The sequence below is a fragment of the Myxocyprinus asiaticus genome, chromosome 32 (genome assembly GCF_019703515.2).
Source record: "Myxocyprinus asiaticus isolate MX2 ecotype Aquarium Trade chromosome 32, UBuf_Myxa_2, whole genome shotgun sequence".
NCBI classification, from domain to species: domain Eukaryota; kingdom Metazoa; phylum Chordata; class Actinopteri; order Cypriniformes; family Catostomidae; genus Myxocyprinus; species Myxocyprinus asiaticus.
Genome location: NC_059375.1, coordinates 19,723,137 through 19,741,045, shown reverse-complemented (window position 1 = coordinate 19,741,045; position 17,909 = coordinate 19,723,137). Strand labels below are relative to the sequence as shown.

The following is a 17,909-nucleotide window of genomic DNA, read 5'->3' as shown; positions in this document are numbered from 1 at the left end:
TGTAAATGGGCGGTGCATACGTCTTCATCCGCATCGAACCAATCAACAAGCGGTGCATAATTCGTCATCCAGATCGAACCAATCAACAAAGGTTTCTGTGTAGCGTGCAGCCTATCAGAAAAGCTTTTTTCACTTTTCAAAACCTGCCCGCCATCTTGCGTATGCCGTACACTTCAGGCAGGTAAACGTTTGTTTATTGAACAGCTTAGGAACGACATTTGAAATTATTTCGTCTGGATATAACTTTTTGTGACTCCTGGGAACCCAAAAATATAAAGGTAAAATCTCTGACTTTAATGCGAAGTAATAGATTTAATAAAAGTTGCATAATTCGCTTAGTATAACGAAAGCAATATTGAAAGTGTGAATTTATGCAAAACTGTTATAAGAAACTCCAATTAGATAGTTCAACAAATCATTTACAAAATCAACAGATCCTTTCTTAGAAAGTAGATTACCTAGTTTTATTTAATAGTATCTGCGTTTAGGCCACTCAAAAGTTGTAACGTCTGATTTTGTGCCCTAACGTGTTGTTGCTGCTGTTTTAGCCTAAATTAAAAGGGATAGTTCACCCAAAATAACAAATTGTATGTCATTCACTCACCCTCGTGTTGTTCCAAACCTGTATTATTATCTTTTACTTCCTGTAGAACTCAAAAAGTGATGTTAGGCAGAATGTTAGAGACTGGCAGCCTCAGTCACCATTCACTTTCATTGAATGTAAAAAGATACAATATTAGTGAATGGTGACTGAGACTTAATACTGCCAAACATATCCTTATGTGTTCCACAGAAGAAAGGGAGTGTGAGTAAATGGTGACAGGACTTTCATTTTTGGATGAACTATCCTTTTAAAGAGAGAGAGTGTTCATCTAAAAAGGAAAACTCTCTCATAATTTCCTCACCCTAATGCATCCCAGATGTGTATGACTTTCTTTTTTTCTGCAGAACACACACAAAAATATATGTTTAGAAGAATATTTCAGCTCTGTAGGTCCATACAATGCAAGTGAATGGTGGCCAGAACTTTGAAGCTCTAAAAAGCACATAAAGGCAGCATAAAAGTAATCCATAAGACTCCAGTGATTTAATCCATATCTTCAGAAGCGATGCAATCACTTTGGGTGAGAAACGGATCAATATTTAAATACTTTTTTACTATAAATGTGTATAGTTGACTTAAATATTGATCTGTTTCTCACCCATACCTATCATATTCTAAAGACATATATTAAACCACTGGAGTCTTAAGGATTACTTTTATGCTGAATTTATGTGATTTTTGGAGCTTCAAATGTCTGGTCACCATTCACTTGCATTGTATGGACCTACAGAGCTGAAATATTCTTCTAAAAATCTTAATTTGCGTTCAGCAGAAGAAAAAAGTCATACACATCTGGAATGGCATGAGGGTTATTAAGTCATGAGAGAATTTTAATTTTTGGGTGAACTAGTCCTTTAATCTAGGAGGGTTAACATATTTAGTTTAATATTGACTGTTTAAAGGTTTTGTCCAAGGTATGGACAAAGTTACAACATATAGAAGAAATAAACTTGATGCCTACTAGCCTCAGTTTTATTAAATCTGTTAAGTTTTCACAACATTTCTATCAAATAAATGAATGTACTTTAGATGATTGACTCTTGATGTGGTAACTCTTGTAGGATGGACACTCGCTTTGCTCACATGTACAAGCGGGACAGCAGTGTCTCTTTGATCAGGCTGAAGATGTCCAGACGCAGGTCTCAGTCTCAGAAAGAGAATCGAGAGAAGATACAGAACCTTCGCAGACACCTCGACCAGCTTCCGGAAATGGAGCTCTCAATGGATGCATCCAGCATCATGGCCACACAAGAGAATGAACCCAAAACAAAGACGGCTAAAGGTAAATATGATAATTACTTAGTCTGACTTTGTTTTGGTGTGATTTGATTTTCCTTTGTAAAGTAGTTGGTACGTTTGTACATTTCATAATAGATGTGAATTCTGCGGCTGAGGAGCGAAAGAAGATGCTCGCTCGCTACAAAGAAAACAAGATATTGCAGAAAGAGAAGGAAAAGAGGGAGAAAGAGAAGAAAGGTGTGTTTAAGGTGGGCCTGTATAAGCCACAGCCACTTGGGTATCTGCCGTTAAACTCTGCTGCACCAGGCAGAGCAAAGGTGAGTTATGTGAATAATAGTCAGTGATGGTCTTGTGTTCGTGTCAGTCAACAGTCTCAAACTGTATTTAATATTTATTTATTTTTTCATTTCCCTACATGTCAGATCACAGAGCCTAACCAGTCCACAAGAGTGACCCGCTCAATGATGCACAATCAAAAGGTACAGTTGCTTCCTTGTTACATTATATGTTGTCTTGCCTTCATGTAAACAAATCTTCGTATAGTGGTGTTAAGTATGTTAAAATAATGAATTTTTATCTATCATGGATTTCTTCTGGGACAATTGAAAATCTGATGTTATTGTTTATTCTGTACTTCTGTTGTTATTACAGCCAACAACTGAAAGACAAGCTGTTCCAAAGAAAGGTTTGTCCTGCATGTTTAACTTAATTATGTTGTCCTAACTTTGTAAGCATGTAATTCTGGTTCTGTTCACGCCATTGCCCTCCAAAAAGTCTTATTTTATTCTACTAAATGGCAGCAATTATTATCAATGAAATTGAAAGTTCAGTTGTTCAGCCTTCAAACAAACTGAAATGCCTTCATGCTGTTGAAGAATAATCTTTGTATTTGTACAGTGGAGACAGCACCAACCACAAGAGCTCCAATCAAGAACAACCCGAAAGCTTCAAACGCTACAAAAGGCAGAGTAGCCACAGGTGACCCCCTCACTCAAATTACTCAAATAAATGTAATTGTAATAGGGTTTTTTTCCTTTATCGGGTCCTTAAAATGTCTTAAATTAAGTTTCTAAAATTTTAGGTCATAAAAAGCTTTAAATATAATTTAAAGAGGTCTGAAATTTGGGGACGTAAAGACCAATATAGCCTAATGTGTTTATCAAACTTTAAAAGTCTATGATTTAATTTAATAAACTTATCGTTTGTGTGCGTTGCGGGCTTTAAAGTAAAAAGCACTCTGGGAACTCAAGATTCAGTGTTTCCAGTGTCTTCAGAGCATTTCGCAATCAATGAATACTGAACATTATGTCAAGCGATCAATGATGATCTACTGTTGATAAATTATGACAATGTTTACTTCAAAGTGTTTATATTGGAATACCTTGTAGATGAATGTATGGGTGCATATTTTATTTCCTTTATCTGTTTGAATTCTCGATTAATCAAGTACTCGTTCAACTTGAAATATTCGACTAGTAAAACATTTTTTTTGTTGTTCCTTTGCCTGCCGTGGGCAACATTAAAACTCCTCCTCTCACCTAAATCTTGTTGTTAGTTCTCCCAAAATGAAAATGACACTATTATTTAAAGTGCTTGTATCACTTCAGAAGACTTGGAATGTATGTTTCTGTATGCAAATGTTTTTGATTTTTTTAATCTAGATCTTGTTGTTTACTCAGTGCTAATTTTTCATAAGAAAAACAGGTTCAAAAGTTGGTTTAATTTAAATTCTAAATTTCCAGTAATCGATTACTCGTTTTTTATGTGTTAGTGTACTCAACTACAAAACTATTCTAAATGCCCATCCCTAGTTTAAATGAGCAGCTGGAAACAGTGAAGCACAGACATTTCAAATAAGAGTCCCTGATGTATTCAGGCTTGTTTATTGTTAAAAGTCCTGCGTTATGCACCAAATCTTTTTTTTTTTTCTTTTCTGGTTATTATTGGCATTTTGGTTGCACAATAATCTTCTCTGGGATTTAATTCAATTTTGACTTTTGTAGCCTCTGTCTAGCCCGCCCTGTCACCGGAAGGAAAGACTAAGATTTTTTTTTTAACACATTCAATATATCGATTTTAAAAACTATAGTCATTTTACTGTCATTTGCACAGATCACACATGGTAGAAACTTGAGCATTGAAATTAGAAATAGGCAGATTAATCTGTTATTGCCTTTCAACACATTATTATTGTATCAGCTAAATCAAATATTGGTTGGCCTCTAATTCATATGTTTTGATGTATTGGTACAAAAAAACAATTTTAATATGATGTGTATGTACTGTATAAGCAGAAACATTTCTTTAATCTTGCAGATACCCTGTTTTGCTGATAAGCAATGTTATAAGTTCTAAGGCCTTTTTGAATGTGTCCAAGTAAAAGAATCTGAGATCATGTATTTTGAGATTGTGTGGGATTGTTCTGAATAGACATATATGGTATTAATTTTATTTTTTCAGATCTTAAAAAGTCTTAACTTGTATTGAACACAAAATATTCCTTTAAGCTCAATTGAAAACATTGGTGGCATAATGTTAAAAACCACAAAAACTAATTTTGACTCATCCCTCCTTTTCTTTAAAAAAAGCTACAATCTGGGTTACAATGAGGCACTTGCAATGGAAGTGAATGGGGGCCAATCCATAAAAGTTAAAATACTCTGTTTCAAAAGTATAGCCACAAGAAATAAACAATATGCATGTTAACGATCTTAAGTGATAAAATCACTTAATAAACTTTTCTGTGTAAAGTTATAGCCAATTTTACAACTTTGTTGCCATGACGATGTAATGTCAACAAACCCTATAACAACTGTAAAAATGACAATTTAAACAACTTTAAAGCTGAAATAATACAGGAGTTTTAACAGAAGACATACAAATTATAAGTGCTTTTATAAAATCATAAGCTTCACATTTCTGCCTTTAAAACCTCCAAAAATTGGCCCCATTCACTTGCATTGTAAGTGCTGCATTGTAACCTCAAATTTAGCTCTTTTTAAAGAAAAGGAGGCATGTGTCAATTATTTTTATCAACATTAAGCAACAAATGCTGTCGAGTGAGCTCAACTTGTATTGAACACAGAATATTCCTTTAAAACGTATTTATTATTTATTTATTTTTTTTTACAGTTGAACCACACCTGAGAGCTCCAACCACCAGATCATCTTCTAAAACAACACTGGCAGCTGTGGCTAAACCAGTTGCTGGTGAGTTTTATCATAACAGTCTTTCTCTTTTCATGAGAGAGAGTTTAATTTCTCTTATAACCTATCTAGTGTTCTACTGGTGCTAAGTGTGTGTGTGTGTGTGTGTGTGTGTGTGTGTGTGTGTGTGTGTGTGTGTGTGTGTGTGTGTGTGTGTGTGTGTACTCCTAGATTCTAGGGTGCCAAAAACAAGATCAACTGTCAAGTGTCCTGCAGCGCTCTCTTCAGGCAGAGGGAAAGCCATACAAGGTAATGAGGCATTGCGGTTCTGTTTTTCTGGCATATCTTTTGACATAATACTTGATACTGTACAATATTACTTATTATTATTATTATTATAATATGGCTATCCGGACCACTATGGTTGGTCGTGGCATCCTGCGATCTTTATATTGACTGCTAAACTGTATAATTCTCTCCGTCTTGTATCACTCAGTAGTCAATTCTTCTCACATAATAAAAACTCTTTATACTTTCAATATTTCAATATTCCATTAATTAATTAATTTATCTGGAAAGTAGTCAAGTAATAAGCTGGATACTTTATAGCTAGCCGCTCACAAGACCTGATCACACTATCGAGGTTTGTTTTTTGAAAATGACCACCTGACTGTACATTGGTAGTTGCCATAGTGTTGCTCAATAGGCAGTAATCTTGATGTGCATGGGTCATTATTAATAAGTACATTATCTTCCACAGGAAACACCAAGGCAAATGCTGGAAATGAAGTGAGACAATTATATCTTGTTTTGTTTTTGTATTTTGGCTCTTTTCTTCTTTATAATTTTTGTAAACAATGGTTGTAATTGGAAAATGTATATTTTTAGCCTGCTGAGAAAAAGGACACTGCAGTTGATTCCATATATCCTGAGGACAAGGAGGAACCAAAAGTGGCTCCCTCCTCATTTGCCCCTCAGGGCTTTGTGTTCCAAGCTCCTGTTGGTCTGAGGTCCTTCCAGCCTGCACCCCTCTCTCCACGCACAGCCAGTGCTTTCCTCTCACCGAGGTACACAGGATTAATATTTATGAACTGAAGCATTGCCAACGGTCTTGCTAACTTTTTAGTTTTTCATAGTTCTTCACACACATGTTGGAATGTTTTTTTCAGCACCGTTTGTATGATTGTGGCTAGGGTTCTAACAATACCAACCAAAAAAAAAAACAGATTTTTCGATTAATTGTTTTATAAATTTGGTCAAATCGATATCGATTCTCAAAGGCCATGGATTGATCTTTTACCCTATGCGCACCCTTCACTACAATGAGAGGAAATCACTCGCATTTGCAACCAAATTTCACACTATGCGACTAAAAATCTCTAAATTTTGCAATTGGATGGTAAATGTTTCAGTTTCACTCAACAGTGATTGTGTAGTATAGTGGTCAAGTTTTCATCAGTGAGATCCTTTCACTGTGTATTGAGAGTAAAAGTTGTTCCAAAGACGAGATCCGCACGACCCATTTGTCATTGAATAATGTCTCTCTTAATACCCTTTCTGTTCTTTACAGTCAGTTGCTGATCAAAAAGGAACATTTAATTCTAATCAGGCATAGCACAGATGAGATAAAGCCATTCGAGTCTCTCTCGTAAACATGCTCTTTTAAGGATATTATTTACAGAAATGCAGAATTTCCTTAAAGAGACAGTACCATTTTTTAGCAGGTGTTAAACAAATCAATGTAAATACCTGTAGATAGTACAAATTATGCAATTAAACAATACAAATTTAACTAAATATAATATATGCAATATAATATCATATTTATTCATTTTTAAAAAGCTAAATTGTAACCAAAATGATGAAAAACTAAATCAATATTGTCATATCATACCTAGTTAGATGGTCCCCTGTATATTATTTTACATCATTAGCTGGGAGAGAATATGTAAGCAAAAGGTACATTATAACTGAAATATACCCAAATGAATCGATACCAAATCGAATCGAGAGCTTGTGAATCGGAATCGAATTGAGAAATCTGTATCGATACCCAGCCCTAACCAAAATTTTAATAGTCGATACAAATGCCAGAGAAGCTTCACAATTCTCAAAACTAGATTTAATATCACAAAAAAAATAAATAAATGTGCAGTTGGACACTCCTGTTTTTAATTGTTAAATATGAATATAAATTTGAACCAATATTGAGATTAAATTAAAACAATGCCATGTAGCCTTCAGGTCTTTCTCGATCTATGTACTGCTTCAGGTTTTTTCAATTTTTCAAGTATGCAGTCAAAAATAAAGTACAAAGAAACAAAGCAATATAACAAAGACACAAATAAGCTCAATCATTCAGCTCTTCTTGGAGATTACCACAATTTTCACCATAAGCGCACATCAGTATTTTTGCCAGGTCTAGACCATGCATAAACTGCGGCTGGTTTGACCCTTGTAACAGCACTCATGTACAGAAATTGAGTCTGTTCTACCAACACTTTTGAAAGAGTGGTATCACATAAAAAAAAATTGTATCGATTTGGTACCAAAGTACCAGTGCTTTTGACATCCCTAATTGTGGCTACACTCAAAATAATACAGTTGTCTTTCTTTTCTGTAGCTTTACTTCTGAGCCTAGCATGGAGCCCATCTTCCCCCCTCCCCCAAAACCTGCTCTTTCTGCTCCTTCCCTCTCCTCTCCTCCACCTTCTCTATGTACTCCTCCACTAGATCATTCCTCCTCTCCCCAAAAACATGTTCTCTGTGCTCCCTACATATCCTCCTGTCCTCCCTCTCTGTCCTCTCCCCCTTCTGCTCCCTCCTCCCCTCAGCTATCCACTTCTACTTCACCATCGCCACCCTTGGTCCCCTTGGAGCCTCAGCATGATGTTGCCTATTTCAGGTGAGCCAGAATTGTATCTTTTATAGAACCAACTCTCATTCATTTGTATTGACTTTTAAAGAGGGCATGACATGAGGAATCAAATTTTCCTTGATCTTCTGACATATAAGAGGTCATTGTACTATAACATTCTGTTTTTATAGTACGAGTTCAGTTCTGTTCAGAACTGAAAAAAAGAGCATTTATTTAAACCAAGCTGCAGAAATGGCTCGTTTGGGATTCGTGGAACTTGTGATGTCACAAGAACCAAATACATCTGCATATGCAACGCCTAGTTTTTGGTCATTATGCCCTTGGCCCCGCCCGCTGGTGCTCAGTCAGTCACACAGATGAAGAGGAGATGGGCCTGTCATGGGAGATTCATCCAAAGTGTACTTACACAGGACACCTTCATGTGCCTTACTGGATTTAAATGCTTTTCTACACAAATATGCACTAAATGAATGGCTTTGACCGTTATCATACATCTTGCGCCAATTTTAAAAGATGCAATGTCAAGTTATAACTCTAAAATGGAGATCCCCCATTGTGTTTCATTCAGCTGCGCTGTTGTGCTGTTTGGAAGGTGTCCTGGACCGTTTTTGCACCCATCTGTGCTATTTTTAATTGTTGGTCTTTTGTAAACATGCTCTCGATGGACGTCTTTGATGGTTTTTAAGTGTTTTCAGCGATATGCGCCGCATTTTAAAAGTGGCAAAAAAAACGTGTCTCATTCTGCTACTACCACTGACTGGGAGAAACGCATGACGTTCTGTGTGTAAACAAACAGGGAAAATGTGAGCTGTTAAGACCAGTGTCTCTGCTTTGGCCTATTGAAGCCGGTTGAAGCACACAGCATCACCTGGGATTGAATTATGTTTGTGTATTCAGAAGGTTTCCTTGTGAATTGCTTGTGAAACAGTCACAATATGATTAAAGGTTTGCAAAGGAACTGTTATTGAAAGATGGGGCAGTTACAATTGGACTATTGGACAAAAAACTGTAAGTAACTAATTTAATTCATTAATATTTCATATGTCATGACTGTTTGATTAGTTTATGGTGCTTCTTGAGTTAACAGTTTAATACATTCAGATGAAATATGTTGGGTGTATGTTATGTGTTAACCCTGAAATGTAGTTTTAATGTTGTGTGGAGTTGGAAGATTTTCTTCGGATTACATTTCAAATATGCCTGTATTGGAAGGGCCGCACAATGTTAGTCAATCACAAAAGTGGGCGTTTACATTGAAGTCTTAAAGGGCCAGGCAGCTTAAAACCGAGTCTTTCAGACGGAGAGCCAGAGACAGGGTGGGAAATTATTATATATGACTAAATGACCAATGACTGTTTGGTGCAAAAAATTTTACTAATATTCTAAGTGGACCTCAGGGAAGATAATTAAATAAATAATAATAAAAAAAGAGTATGTCATGACCCCTTTAAGAGTAGCTAGTAAATTTTGTAAACTACACTAGTATTGTTTTAGAAATGAATTAAGGGCCATTCATACAGGACATGTTTTTGTTTACAATCTGCGCTATACATTTTTTTTTTTTTTTTTTTTCAGCATCTCACGCCATGAACGCTGTGCTTTAAGACTCTGTGTCAAGTTGAATATGTTAAACTTTTGAAAAGTCTTCACAAAACCCCTGCCTTTTTCTGTTCTGTTTTGCTGCATCTAGTTGTTTTTCATTCTGTGTGAATGGCCCCCAAGTCTGCATTTATTACATGGCTCTCTGTAATACTTAATTCTGAATGGTCAGTCACAGCATTCTGTGGTTAATATTTTATAATGTAATGATGGCTAATAAAATTATTTAAAAATCAATAGGGATCAAAGGGATAATCTGCGGTCAACCTTTCTGGGTGGTACAATACCCTGGGTTTAATTTGCAATAAAGACTGGCTGACTGTACATTTATCCCTGACATATTTGTGTATCATTGTGTTTGTCATCTTAATAGGGCAGTGATGGCCACTGAGACGGACCGCTTGACTGAGCTCTCCGAGTTTTGGGAGTCACGATTTGATGATACTTCTATCCCAGAGGAGAGTAAGTGTTCAGTTCGAATCAACGTTTAATTCAAACCCATCTTAAAAGGATAGTTCACCCAAAAAGGAAAACTCTCATTATTTTCTCACCCTCATGCCATTCCAGATGTTTATGACTTTCTTTCTTATGCAGAACACAAACAAAGATTTTTAGAAGAATATCTCAGCTCTGTAGGTCCATACAATGCAAGTGAATGGTGACCAGACATTTTTAACTCCAAAAATCACATAAAGGCAGCATAAAAGTAATCCATAAGACTCCAGTGGTTTAATATATGTCTTCAGACATGATATGATCATGTGGGGGTGAGAAACAGATAAATATTTACATCCTTTTTTAGCATAAATCTCCACTTTCACTTTCAAAATGAGAAATAATGTGAAAGTGGAGATTGATAGTAAAAAAGACTTTAATATTAATCCGTCTCTCATCCACACCTATCATATCACTTCTGAAGACATATATTAAACCACTTATGGATTACTTTTATGCTGCCTTTGTGATTTTTGGAGCTTAAAAGGTCTGGTCCCCATTCACTTGCATTGTATGGACCTACAGAGCTGAAATATTCTTCTAAAATCTTTGTGTTCTGCAGAAGAAAGTAAGTCATACACATCTGGAATGGCATGAGGTCAAGTAAATGAGATAATTTACATTTTTGGATGAACTATTCCTTTAAATTAACAACCCCATCTACAGTAAGTGTATTTCTCCCTGTTCCTGCAGTAAGAGATCTGATGCGCACAGCAGTGGGTCAGGCCAGACTGTTGATTAAGGAGCGTTTTGGACAGTTCAGTGGGCTGGTGGATGACTGTGACTTGGGTCGCGGAGAGAAAATAACCACCTGCACTGACTTGCAGGGCTTCTGGGACATGGTTTACTTTCAGGTAGATTGTAGTTCACTCAAATATCTGCTCAATTATATATGATTAATGCTTTTAGATGCTTTTCCTAAACTTTAAAATTGTTATAGGTGGAAGATGTTAACAAGAAATTTAATGCTTTGAAAGAGGCAGAAGCAAGGGACTGGAAAGAGGCAGAAGACAAGCTTGCCCCCAGAAAAAGAGTGGTCAAAGTAAACCTAACAGATTATCAGCTTTATAATAATGTTGCATTTTAAAGTTGAAATGTGTCATTTTTGTCTTCAGGAAAGAGTTATGTTGAAGTGATAAGTCTGCCTATGTGGTGGTGTATCCTACAGAAGCCTCCTGTTGCAAGAGGGAAGGCTGGAGCAGGTGGAGGTGCCAGCACTGCAGCTAAGAGTCGACTGGCTGCTGTAAAGGCTGCCATGAGAGCCAAGCAAGCTGCTGAACAGAAAGCTACTGAAACTTCAGGCAACAATCAGGATGACTCGAGCGCTGTCACTGCGGCCCCTGCCAATACACTTCCTGCACAGTCTGTGGTGTTTCATGGAGGCTTCTTCCAGGTGGAAAGCCCAGTCAAACCATTAGGTAAGAATGTAACGCATTACTGCACCTTAGGAATTTTTAGCATGATAATAATTTGATTTGTTCTGGGTTCCCACATTCATGAAAAACCTAGAAATATCAGGAAATTTTGAGTGCAACCTCCTATATTAGTTATCACAAACAACTGAAAGTCATGGAAATTATTAAAATCTTTAGAAGTCATGTAAACTTCTTTGAAGTTAAACCATGAATATAACTCATCCTCAATAAACATGATTGGTGGGCAGACATTAGCCACTTTTCAACCATTAGGCCAAACGGTTCTGAGCATGGTATAGAACGGTTACAGTAGCATTTCCACTTAAGCACAATTATAAACCGTTCTTTGCCCTGAATTCTCGACATGGTTAGCTAAACATACTCAACCGTGCTGGTTGAATGGCTTTAGTACGTGGTGTGACACGATTGTCAATTTGCCAACACAAAGGTAACTTTTGGTGCTTTTAGTTGTTTCTAGCTTGGTAATTTTGCTGAAGTTAATAAAAATAGTTTGTTTTGTGTATCTTCATGATATTATGATGATGGTTAAACTAGTGTTGTAGCCAACATTTATTTTTTACACAACTTTTTCGTCAGGGAAGCAGATTATGAGCTCATTAAAACTCAAAATATATCAATATACTCTCATGTACTATTTTCATATAATACTTATAAAATATTTTGTCAATAAATATCCTTTTTTGCTAATCTGATCAGAGTAAAACCAGGGGGGAAAGCAGACCTAAAAACAGGAACGTAGCACACTCGCTCCAATGTTTACCTTTCACACCATAGGCACAGACAGATCAGTTACGTACATTCTCCTGATTTCGCTGCACCACAGTGGAAAAAGTAACTATAACCATGCCAACTTGCCTGGATCATTACGGAACAGTATGGTTTTGCAATGGTATTAGAGTTCTAAACTGAAATGTTTAGATTGTGTTGAAGTAGCTGATAAAAAGTAGATTGCATTAAAAAATAAGTTGGGCACACCTGGAGTAGCCGATGTCTGTCAGCTGGAATTATGAATAATTTTATTTTACAGATCTGTTTGGGGTGTCTGTTTGCTTAGTTATTGTTTGTACAATCGTTTTGTTGTCGTTATAATTCAAATGTAGAGTACAATCAAAACGTAGGCTAGTGAACGCATTTTAGCCAGATGTGACCACCTCAACAACATTATGCAAATTGAGTTATTAAATAATTTTTCTGATTAATTCTGATGATAATTTCCGAATAAAACTGATTAATCATCAGTGTAATCGTCAGATTACTTGATTACAAAAACAATCGAAAGTGACAGCCTTAAGTTAGGCTTAGCGATGGTTCACCTAAAAATTTAAATTCTCTAATTTACTCGCCCTCATGCCATCCCAGATGTGTATGAATTTCTTTCTTCAGCAGAACACAAACAAAGATTTTCAGAAGAATATGTCAGCTCTGTAGGTCCATGCAATGCAAGTGAATGCTGATCAGCACTTTAAAGCTCCAAAAAGCACAATCAGAGTAAAAGTAATCCATACGACTCCAGTAGTTAATTGAATGTCTTCTAAAGCAAAATGATTGCTTTGGGTGAGAAAGTCCTTTTCACTATAATTGTTTGCTTTCGGTCGCTTTCCGATGCACATCCATGAGGGGAATCCGTTGATGCCGCCTCTCGCGTGACATAAGCGCATTGGCATGTTCTTGCGAGAACTGATGCGATACAAAAGGCAGCTCGATTTGTTTACAAAAAGAATGCTGTTCACAAGCTTAATTAGTTTTGCTTTCATTTGAACATGCCAGCTTGCTTACGTCACGCAAGAGGCAGCATGAACCGAGTCCCCTGGTGGACGTGCTTGGGAGAGCGACCTGGCGTAAACAATTATAGTGAAAAGCAGCGCTTGACGATTATAAGTATAATATAATAATAATATTGTTGAGGATGAGACTTTAAGAGATTTAATGAGCATTGCAATGAATGGGGACCAGTTTTCTCAATTAGTCAACCTCCAATTTTCTTTTCTAAGAAGGAAATAAATGCATTTTGACAAGAAAATAAGTATATATAGAGTCAAATTTCAGTACTTTCAAAATCTGCGATTAATCCCGATTAACTATGAAAAATGATGTAATTGTAAAAAATTTAATCAACTGACGGCACTAATTTTAAAATATTATCTTTGTGTTTTTTTTGTTTTTTGTTTTTTTTTTTGGATAATTTTCTTTTCAGGGACTGTTAGAAGATCGTCTCGAATCAGTGCAGTTCCTTCACCCCATGGTTCTAAGTTCAACACACCAGGCAGACAGTGCAGATCTAATGCAGTCTTTCGTGGCTCTCCTATACCCTGCATATCTCTACCCACCACAACTACTCTAAACCTTCAACCCGATGTATTACCCGTCTCCACCCCTCAACATTCTGCTGAGCTCCAGCCACAGTCGCCCAAAGCCCCTCAGATCAGCCCTGAACACAAACAAACCGCACACGTTTTGCCAGACACCGAGCCCTGCGCCAGCAACCAACCTCATTTTGATTTGCACACCATCCATGCCTTACACATCAGTGGACCAGCTAACAGTCCAGCGGACCAATCACATGTTACAGTAAAGTCCCATGACTCAGCCAGCCAATCTGAAACAGATCCAGCTGTTGATTCTTCAGAACCTTGCCCTCAGATTGAGGACTGTATTCCAGAATCTAAGTTGTTTAGCCCTTCCTCCAAAGAGAAAACAGATGAGAACATGATTTCTGAAGATGGTTTGCCTATCCCAGCTGGAGCAGATGCCTGTCCAGGTGCTCTTCCCCCGTGCTCATCCCACGACTCCGAAGCAGTGGATGCAGAGCTCAGTGTTTGTGCCCCTTCCTTCCCTACCCTGATGCCCTCCACACCAACCAAAGATCTCCCCATTTCTACAGCATTTAGTAATGATGTTGCTTGTGATGGGTAAGCCTTTTTAAAACCAATGTGGCCTGAAATAACAAGCATAGTTTTTGGTTTACAATCCTATACTCTTTTTGTTCATTGTCCATACAGCTCTCCAACCAGTACAGATGTTGAAATGACTGGAAATCAAGATGCTGAGGTGATTATCTAAGTCAGCTCACCCTCATGTTGTCCCAAACTCCAGTGACTTTCTACCACTGAACACAAAAGGAGATGTTAGGCAAAATGAAAGCCTCAGTCACCGTTCACCTTCATTGTTTGGGGGGGGGGGGGGGGGGGGTGTAAAACGAAATGAAAGTGAATGATGACTGAAACGAACATGATGCCTCAAGCCCAAAGTATACTTCAGTTTTATCTTCAAGAGTTTAGAGACAAAAAGATGTCTTTATATTCCTTCAGACTAGAGTTATACAAATGCAGGTATCTCCTGACCTCCTTACACACATGCTCTTGAAGTGCACATTCACTGTTGTTGTTTCCATCTTCGTCTTAATTGTACGCGAACGCTAGTTTTGTAATCGGCAGAGTGCTTGAGCACTAAATGCGTGCAACCCTTTTTTCTTTTTTTTTTTCTAACAGCGTGTACACTGAATGCGCCTGGAATTACTTGCACCAATTAGTGGGTCCACAAGGTGGCAACACTCACAATTGAGCCGTACTTTTACGAAGAAGCTTTAGAAGATGTAATCATCGCTACTCGCTAAACATCAGGAGATGAAGGTGGAAACAACAACAATGGATGTGCATGTCAAGAGCGGGTGTGTGAGGAGGTCAGAAAATATCTATATTTGGATAACTTGAGTCTGAAGGAATATAAAGACAACTTAATGGTATAAATTACTAAGGAGAAATAGTCCGGTATTCTGTGTATGTGCGCACAGTCAAATGAAGTATACTTTGAAAGGCTAGCGTTCGACTGTATGCAGACACCAGGCATTCGCGTCAAAACCGAAGTATGCTTTGGGCTTATCTCCTTTTGTGTTCCACCGATGAAAGACATACAGGTTTGAAAAAAATTAGGGGAGTAAATGATGGCAGAATTTTCATTTTTAGGTGAACTATCCCTTTAATAAAGTGTTACTTTTAAATTAAAGTTTGAGGATCCTGTCATACGACTATTTTGTTTTTCTTTTCCTATCTCTAAGGGTGCTGTTGGTTTGGACATCGAGCGTTACCTGCAGCCCACAGTTGGATACAGCATGTCTCCAGTACAGAGTCATGCAGAAGAGAGGCTCTCTCTAGGGATAGTAGATGCTGAGATGGAGAGCCCTGTATCTCAAGCAGAAGAGCACACTCTGGATATTTTGGCAACACCTACAGGTAGTTTATTTACCCAACAACAATGTTCACATATGGTCACAGTTTGGCAGCACACAGGGACTCACACATTCTCTTTCTTGCACTTCTGTCTCAGCACTTCCCAGAATGGTGTTCACACCCCAGACATATCAGGTGGATTTAAGTTTTTTCTTTCTACACTATCATTCTCTCCTATTTTTAACAGGGTTCCCACACTTTTTGACCAATTACTTTTTTTTATGGTTACTGGATTAATATTTTTTTATAAATAATTTAATAGAGATTGCACTCGGAAAGAGCAAATAAAGCCATTGTTGGTGCTGATATAAAATAGAAAAATGTATATTTACTATGGATATTTCTGTGACTTGTAAATATTTTATTTCCAGCCCTGATATTTTTCAGGTTTTCAATGACTGTAGGAACCCTGTTTCAAACACTATTATATAAAAAAATTCGGAAACCAGGAATTCAGTGTTTTGATCATTCAAGTTTCTTTCCCTGACGTTTTGGCTCAATTTTTTTTTTTTCAGATGTCAGACAATCTGTTTCTGTTCACCCAGGAGCAGGAGAGAGTGAGACAGTCGGTGTGTGAACGCGACCTGATCACATTCACACCTCCCACAAATAAATAAGAGCACATCCATTTACTGTTTGAATGTGGATATTTTTTATTTTATTTCTTTTTTGTTGGATTAGATGCCTTTAATACTTGTTGTTTTGATACTTATTTTTTGTACTTTATATTGAGCATGTTTAGATAAGCAGTTTTGGCCCAAGAAAATATTGTATCTTAAGTCTTTTAAACAATTGAGAATTGTTGTCAATTAAATCATAGGAAAATACAACATAATTGTATTCTGTGAATTTAATTCTTTTTCTTACTCTTGCTATTGGATGAGTTCTTTGAAGCAACAGATGTGGTGGAGGTCACAGGGGTCATGGCAGAAAGAGGCGAGTGATTAAGATCATTGTCTGGAACTCTGCCCCTGTCTGTTTCCATCTTCCTTTTCCTTGTCCCTTTTTTTCCACAGCCTCCAATTGCTTAATATGTCTGAAACCAGTTCAAGTTATCTTGTAAATAAAAACACTGGACTCAACTAATGTTTTTCTCTTGGAATCAAAGATTAAACTTTCTTAAAAACTGTTTTTAATACCTTGGCTTGTCCTTTGCTTCTGCAAGAGTAGTTATATTCTTTTCTATAATCTTATAAAGTTTCTCCTCCACCAGCTCCTTCACACTGTGCACATATGTATGGAAGAAGATCCTAGTGAAGAACTGCTGTTTTCTGAGTCCAGTCCTCTAGCTGTGCCTCAGTTCCACTGATTTCAGCAACCTATGAAGATATGAAATAAGGTCATTATTAGGAATAAAGTTAAGGTGGACCAATGTATTGTATGACAAATACAGTGGTAAGAAGTATGTGAACCCTTTGGAATTACCTGCATTTATCTATAATTTATAAAATTAATATTTAATTTGTATAAAAAATTTGATATTTAAGTTACAATAATGAACTAACACAATCTGTTTTATCTAATAACACAGATGATTGTATTATTCTTGTACATATTGAATACATCATTCACAGTGTATATTGGGGAAAAGTATGTGAACCCCTAGGCTAATGATGTCAGTAAAACTAATTGGAGTCAGGAGTTGGCAAACATAACATTCAATTAATGAAATGGAATTGAAGGAGTGGGTTAGAGCTACTTTTAAACATTCTGAGTTTGCTATTCACAAGAAGCACCTGCTGACGTGGACCGTGCCTTACAAAAAAAGACATTTTAGAAGACCTACGATCAAGAATTGTTGCTTTGCATAAAGCCGGAAAGGGTTACAAAGTTATCTTTAAGAGCTTAGATATTCATCTGTATACTGTTAGACAAATGTGATTACTCTAGAAGTGGCCGTCCAGCCAAGATGACTCAAAGGGCACACAGCAGAATGCTCAATGAGATAAAAAAAATAAAATAAAAAAAGAAAGAACCCTTGAGTGACAGCTAAAGACTTGAAGGAATCATTGGAACTGGTTAACATCTCTGTTCATGAGTCTACTATATGGAAAGCATTAAACAGGCATGGTAGTACACCACGAAGGAAGCCACCGCTTTCCAACAAAAGCATTGCTGCGTGCCTGAAGTTTGCCAAAGACCACCTTGACACTCCACAACGCTACTGGGAAAATGATTTGTGGACTGATGAAATTAAGGTTGAATTGTTTGGGAAGAACGTGCAGCACTACGTATGGCATAAATAGGGGGCATCATGATTTGGGGCTGCTTCTGGACCTGGACCG

General features: G+C 37.0%; 1 protein-coding gene and 1 long non-coding RNA gene across 4 annotated transcripts in view; one reads left to right on the top strand and one right to left on the bottom strand.

The window, feature by feature from the left end:
- The first annotated feature begins 128 nt into the window (after positions 1-128).
- Positions 129-16,706, top strand: LOC127423437 (disks large-associated protein 5-like). Its single transcript, XM_051667733.1, has 20 exons — positions 129-278; positions 1,666-1,886; positions 1,979-2,160; positions 2,266-2,322; positions 2,495-2,528; positions 2,741-2,821; positions 4,976-5,053; positions 5,222-5,299; positions 5,751-5,779; positions 5,879-6,057; positions 7,614-7,895; positions 9,841-9,929; positions 10,656-10,816; positions 10,903-11,004; positions 11,131-11,380; positions 13,593-14,307; positions 14,398-14,446; positions 15,453-15,627; positions 15,722-15,759; positions 16,140-16,706. The coding sequence occupies exons 2-20, from the start codon at positions 1,667-1,669 to the stop codon at positions 16,239-16,241; spliced, it is 2,901 nt and encodes a 966-aa protein (XP_051523693.1). The 5' UTR covers positions 129-278; position 1,666; the 3' UTR covers positions 16,242-16,706.
- LOC127423451 (uncharacterized) overlaps positions 16,522-17,909 on the bottom strand; it is a 12,511-nt gene continuing 11,123 nt past the window's right edge. For all 3 annotated transcript variants that reach the window (XR_007894319.1, XR_007894317.1, XR_007894318.1), the window contains 2 exons: positions 16,764-16,943; positions 16,522-16,660 (listed from right to left, as the gene is read on the bottom strand). This is a non-coding gene — a long non-coding RNA (uncharacterized LOC127423451). The remainder of the gene's footprint in view (positions 16,661-16,763; positions 16,944-17,909) is intronic.

Coding starts and splice junctions, on each gene's coding strand:
- LOC127423437 (XM_051667733.1), top strand. CDS start 1,667: ATGGACACTCGCTTTGCTCACATGTACAAGCGGGACAGCAGTGTCTCT. Junction 1,887..1,978: donor CAAAACAAAGACGGCTAAAG/GTAAATATGATA, acceptor ATTTCATAATAG/ATGTGAATTCTGCGGCTGAG. Junction 6,058..7,613: donor AGTGCTTTCCTCTCACCGAG/GTACACAGGATT, acceptor TCTTTTCTGTAG/CTTTACTTCTGAGCCTAGCA.